The 6,383-nt window shown below is 31.1% G+C and overlaps 1 protein-coding gene across 1 annotated transcript; it reads left to right on the plus strand.

The window, feature by feature from the left end:
• Positions 1-788: 788 nt before the first annotated feature.
• On the plus strand, positions 789-3,986 carry LOC146882458 (receptor-like protein 7). Its single transcript, XM_085667997.1, has one exon. It carries the CDS (start codon positions 870-872, stop codon positions 3,984-3,986), a length of 3,117 nt encoding a protein of 1,038 aa, XP_085524123.1. The 5' UTR covers positions 789-869.
• The last annotated feature ends 2,397 nt before the right edge of the window (positions 3,987-6,383 follow it).

The raw sequence follows: 6,383 nt of genomic DNA on the forward strand, positions 1-6,383 counted from the left end.
CATTTCAAAGAAACAAAAATTAAACAACAATTTAAAATATGATTTTGTAGTAAAAGATTCATGATTGCACTATATGAGTTCATCAGACGTCCACTTTTTATATTTTTACAAAATTTATTATTATTATTTTTTGAATGATTTACTATTTATGGTTTTAGATTTGCTATTTACATTTTTTTAATTGTCTAATTGTATTCTTCTAGAATTTAGTCTTTACATTTTTACATGTTCTATCATTAATAATTTTATATCATCTATTACTCATTTGTATGATATAACTTTTGTATTTTTACAGAATTTACTTTAACACTTAATTTCTGTATCATTCACCCTTTCTTTTATCATAGAATTTATTATTTACATTTTTATACATTTCTTATTTCATTTAAAATTAAATTTAAATTCTTAATTTTGATTAACTCAATAAAATATATTATTTAAAATAATTATATATAATATATTTTATTATATATATATATATAATTTAAATATATTTCTCTAAACAATCAAAATATTATTATTTAATTTTATAAAATAAAATATTTATATTAAATTATAACTATATTATTTATGAATTCAAATTTATAAAATAAATATTTTATAATTTTTAAAATCCCATGCATATATTATGTATTAATTCAAATTAATAAAATAGATATGCGGAACTAATTGAATGGAGTGAAGCTAGACCCGCAACTGGGACGTTTCTAAAGAGTGCGATGGTGGGTTCCTAGTGAAAGTGTCATCATTGACTAAAGACTTTCCCATGGAAGAAGTTGCGAGCTTTTAAACATAACAAATATGTTTTTGGAAATGGGAACAACTATTTGTATTTCAGTTTTCTACAATTATCATAATTACAATCTACAATGAGAACCGAGTTAGTCTCAGCACTCGTGGTGATGTCATTGTTTTGGCTGTGCCTCTCTAACAACCTGTTTGTGGTTTCTGGTCTTTGTCATGATGATCAGAGGTCATTGTTGCTCCAACTCAAGAACAACCTCACTTTCACCTTTGAAAGGAGCACCAAACTGAAATCTTGGAATCTAACTAATGATTGCTGCGGCTGGATAGGGGTATCTTGTGACAAGAAGGGACATGTTACTGCTCTTGACCTCAGTAGAGAATCAATCACTGGTGGTATTGACGATTCAAGCAGCCTTTTCAGTCTTCAACATCTCCGGATATTGAATTTGGCTGATAATAATTTACACTCTGTCATTCCGTCTGCATTCAAAAGGATGGAAAATTTGACCTATCTGAATCTGTCATATGCGGGCTTTGTGGGTCAGATTCCAATAGAGATTTCTCAGATGATAAGGTTGATTACTCTTGATCTCTCTTGTTTTCCTAATTTTGGGCTGAAGCTTGAGAACCCAGATCTACGAAAGGTTGTCCAGAACCTCACAAGTATTAGGCAACTGTATTTGGATGGTGTAACAATATCAGCTGGTGGACATGAATGGTCCAGCGTTTTGATGTCACTGCATGACCTGCAAGAAGTTCGCATGTCAGACTGCGATCTTTCAGGACCCCTGGATCCTTCTCTGTCAAGACATGAAAGTCTATCTGTGATTCTTCTTGAAGGGAACAATTTATCATCTGCAGTGCCAGAAACATTTGCCGATTTTAAATTTCTTACCATCTTAAATCTTTTTGATTGCCAGTTGACAGGAACATTTCCGCAGAAGATCTTCAACATTGGAACATTGTTAGCTGTTGACGTAGCCTGGAACCACAATCTCCAAGGCTTTTTTCCAGACTTCCCACTAGGATCTCTTCACACTTTAATAGTAAGTAACACAAGGTTCTCTGGAGCATTTCCACGCTCTATTGGTAACATGAGGAACTTATCTCATTTGGATTTTTCTTATTGTCAATTTAACGGAACAATTCCCAATTCATTGTCAAACCTCACAGAACTCACTTTCCTGGTCTTGTCATATAACAACTTCACAGGTCAAATACCATCATTTAATATGGCCAATAAGCTTACGGTGTTAGACCTTTCTTATAATGGTTTGAGTGGTTCAATTCCATCTTCTTACTTTGAAGGACTAAACAATCTTGTTAGCATTTACCTATGTTTTAACTCGATTAGTGGAAGCATTCCTTCATCCCTTTTTAAACTCCCACAGCTGAAAACAATTATGCTTTCGAATAATCGATTTTGTCAACTAGACGAATTCACAAATGTGTCTTCTTCCAAATTAACCAACCTCGATTTGAGTAGCAATAATATATCGGGGCCTTTTCCAACATCCATATACCAACTAAGTGGACTCGTTCTCCTCGTACTTTCTTCTAACAAGTTAAATGGGACAATGCATCTAAATAAACCTTCGGAGTTCAGAAATTTAGCTCTATTAGATCTTTCATATAACAATTTATCAGTCGAGGGGAATGTTACTAATGATGACACATCTTACTTTCCCAGCATAGAAGATCTACAGTTGGTATCCTGCAACTTGAAAAGTTTTCCTGGTTTCTTGAGAAATCACTCGGAAATAAACTATCTAGATCTTTCAGATAACCACATCCATGGAATAATACCCAACTGGATTTGGAAACTGCCTCTTGCGGAGCTTGATATTTCTCATAATTTGTTGACTTATTCGGAAGGACCTTTGCGTAATTTTTCTTTCAATTTGAATATTCTTGATCTTCACGATAATGAACTTCAGGGGAAAATACCTTTTATTCCTACAGATGTGGTGGAGTATTTGGATTTCTCAAGAAATACTTTCAGAGGCAGTATCCCTGCTTCCCTCTGCAATGCTTCATTTCTTAGTCTACTTGATCTTTCCCATAACAATATTTCTGGAACAATTCCCTCGTGTTTATTTGAAACCGGTGGGAATCTTGAGGTATTAAATCTTAGAAAGAACAGTCTCATGGGTCCTGTCCCAAGTAAGATTTCAGGTGGCTGTTCTCTAAGGACTCTGGATCTCAATCAAAATAAATTAGATGGAAAGATTCCGAAATACCTTTCTAATTGCACATCATTACAAGTATTGGACCTTGGACAAAACAAAATCACAGATGTCTTTCCGTGCTTGCTGAAGGACATATCCACACTCCTGGTCTTAGTCTTGCGAGAAAATAATTTATACGGTCACATTGGATGTCCAAACACCAATTCCACATGGCCTGTTCTTCAAATAGTTGATCTAGCCATTAACAATTTCAGTGGCAAGCTACCTCAAACCGTCTTCACAAGGTGGGAAGCAACGGTGTCTGATGAAAACCAACCAGCATACACGGTAAAATCTATCTATTATCCGTATGAATTTGAGGGAGAATGGAGAAAAATATATTATTATGATTCAGTGACAGTTACAATGAAAGGGCAACGGAGGGATCTGGTTAAGATTTTAAGTGTTTTCATTTCGATCGACTTCTCATCCAACCATTTTGAAGGAGAAATACCAAAACAACTATTTGACTTTAAGGAACTTTGTGCACTGAACTTGTCAAACAATGCTTTTTCTGGCCAAATTCCACCATCAATTAGAAATCTGAAGGAGCTTGAGTCCCTAGACTTATCAAATAACTCACTAGAAGGAATTATTCCCACAGAGCTCGCAAGTTTATCTTTCCTATCATTCCTGAACCTCTCCTCTAATAATTTGGTGGGAAAGATCCCAACAGGTACCCAACTTCAGTCATTTCCAGCTTCTTCCTTTCAAGGAAATGATGGCCTCTACGGTCCTCCATTGACTGATGAGTTCGATGGCATAGAGCCAGGGGTGTTACAACAACATCAAACCTTAGTTTCTACAGTTTATTGGAATTTTCTTAGTGTGGAACTGGGACTGATTTTTGGCCATGGAATGATTTTTGGTCCACTCTTGTTTTGGAACCAATGGAGGATCTGGTACTGGCAACTTATTAACAATATTCTCTGTCGGATCTTCTCTCAACTCTATTTTGAATATGCAACAAAGAGAGGTCAAACCTATACAACTCTAAGATGGCAGCATTAGCTATTAATAACAAGTAAGCAACTAATCATGATAAATCATTTAATCTTTTGTCATGTTTATTTTTCTCAATTCAATAAATATATTCTTAAGTTGTATAGATTAAAAAATTTAAGTACATTGATATATTTTAAGAGTTCACTATATTTTTAGCCTCTGAATTTTAATACAAAATTGAAATTCATCTTTGTTCAAAATTTGATACATTTTTTATTATCAAACTTGAACAATGAATGAATATCATCATTTTAACCCAATTATGTAGACGTGTCAAATGCGTTTCATATTAGCATTTGAATTGTTTATTCTGGATTCATTGTCTATTTTAAGAGTTAACTATGTTTTTAGTCTCTGAACTTTAACACAAAATTGAAATTCATCTTTGTTCAAAATTTGATATATTTTTTATTATCAAACTTTAACAATGAACGAATACCATCATGTTAACCTAATTATGTAGACGTATCAAATGTGTTTCATGCTACCATTTGAATTGTTTATTCTCGATTCATTGTCTATTGCAAAATACATTTGAAACGTCAAAAAGTTTTTAAGTAATTGAGTTAGAAAGACTATATCTATTCATCTTTAAAATTTGAAGACCAAAATATATCAAAATTTCACGCAAAGATGAATTTCAATTTCGCATAATGACTGAAAACATATTTAATCCATATTTTTTAATAACAAAAATGTGAAAAGAATGTTGGCTTTTAGAAAATTGGATCCATGTAACTGTGTTTACAAATATAGTTATTGACGTGAAAAATATATTTCTTAAGAGAGATTAAAAAGTTAGAATTTGTTTTAGTTTATGTGTTAATATTTTGTTAATGATGCAAACTGTAATAAAAGGTTAATTTAAATGTATGTTATTAACCGTTTACATAAGAGAAATATTATCTGAATATAATATAAATTCTTTCATTGCATGATTTTATTTTAGCAAAAATACAGGCGTTTTTCACGTTTGTGTTTCCATACTTTCAAACAATTTTAAAAATAATTTGATTCATTATTTAAATATTGTAATTAAAGTTATATAAAATATTTATTTTAAAAGACATACTTAATTGTTTCACCAATTTGTTTGATGTAAGAGATACTAAAAAATAAAAAGTAAATGAAAAAATTGTAGAAAAATGAACTATTAAACAGATTATGTGTAGAGGAAATAGTTATACTTAAATTGTAATTTTAAAAGTATTCTACTTAATTAATTATATATTTTAATTTTTTTTCTATATGATCATTCGTAAGAAATAAAATTTAATGGAGAAATGGTAAGAAAGTTATGGATTGTGTAAAGAAAAAAATAATTGTATTTAAATTATGTGAGGATCTAGTTGATTGTTTAAGAGTAGAAGTGTTATAATTAAGACAAAGTATGAATATTTTGTTATTTAAGCATAAAACATATAAATAAAACAATTATGCAAACTTTATTTCAGAAAAAATTATCTCACTCTTTAGAATACATTTTTTTTACTTTCTCTACTTTTCTCTTTACATCTATGCAATACTTGTTCATCCTTTTGTATATTAGAGCCCACCTTAGGGTTCTTGGTGTAAAATAGAATAAGTTTGCCTAATCAGAATTTGTTTTAGAAAAGTCTCATGACGTCTTTTTTTATCAATTTTTTTATTATAGGTTCAACTTTCATGTGTGATAGGAGGAGATTGGAACTTGACTTTAAAATGTCAACAAGCTTTAAAGAGTAAGGAATAAAGTTCTTTATGTTGTAATAGTACCATATCATAAAACATAGCATAAAGTATCTAGATGTGAAGGTGACTTGGTCACCATGATATGCAAATGTTTAAACCATTAGTGCAAATTTCACATTTTAACTCGCCTTATATGTCTCGGTTGTCCAGGAACCGAAGCATATATGGTGCGGTGACATTTTTGCAATTTCAGACAACTTTTATGTCTCGGTTCAGAAAAAATCGAAGCAAAACATAGTTATAGGCTTTGGTTCGCTCAAAATCAGTGTCAAAAGTTATTATATGCTTCGGTTCCAAAGACCCGAAGTCAAAAACGAGGATGCATTTTTCAAAAATGTCACTAGTCGTTAGGTGTTTGGCCTCAGGTGGCACTCAACCGATGTCAAATACCCTTATATGTCTCGGTTTTTAATTGAGAGATTTTTCTATAATACTTTGGATTAAATATCATTGTTGAGATATTGAGAAGGGGAATAACAAACTTTGTATTTTTAAGTTATGAATTGTTAAAGTGGGTTTCGAATATTTTTTTTTTAAAATGAATAATTAATTTTCTCATTCTTTAAGTATAAAATGAGAGTGTATGTTATATTTCAGAAAATTTAAGTCATGTTGTATTTTATGTAATTTTATTATATAAAATTATTATTCTTCATTTTGTTATTATTATGG

The sequence above is a fragment of the Vigna unguiculata genome, chromosome 10, assembly GCF_037176805.1.
Source record: "Vigna unguiculata cultivar grain cowpea cultivar isolate G323 ecotype 2 chromosome 10, ASM3717680v1, whole genome shotgun sequence".
NCBI lineage: Eukaryota > Viridiplantae > Streptophyta > Magnoliopsida > Fabales > Fabaceae > Vigna > Vigna unguiculata.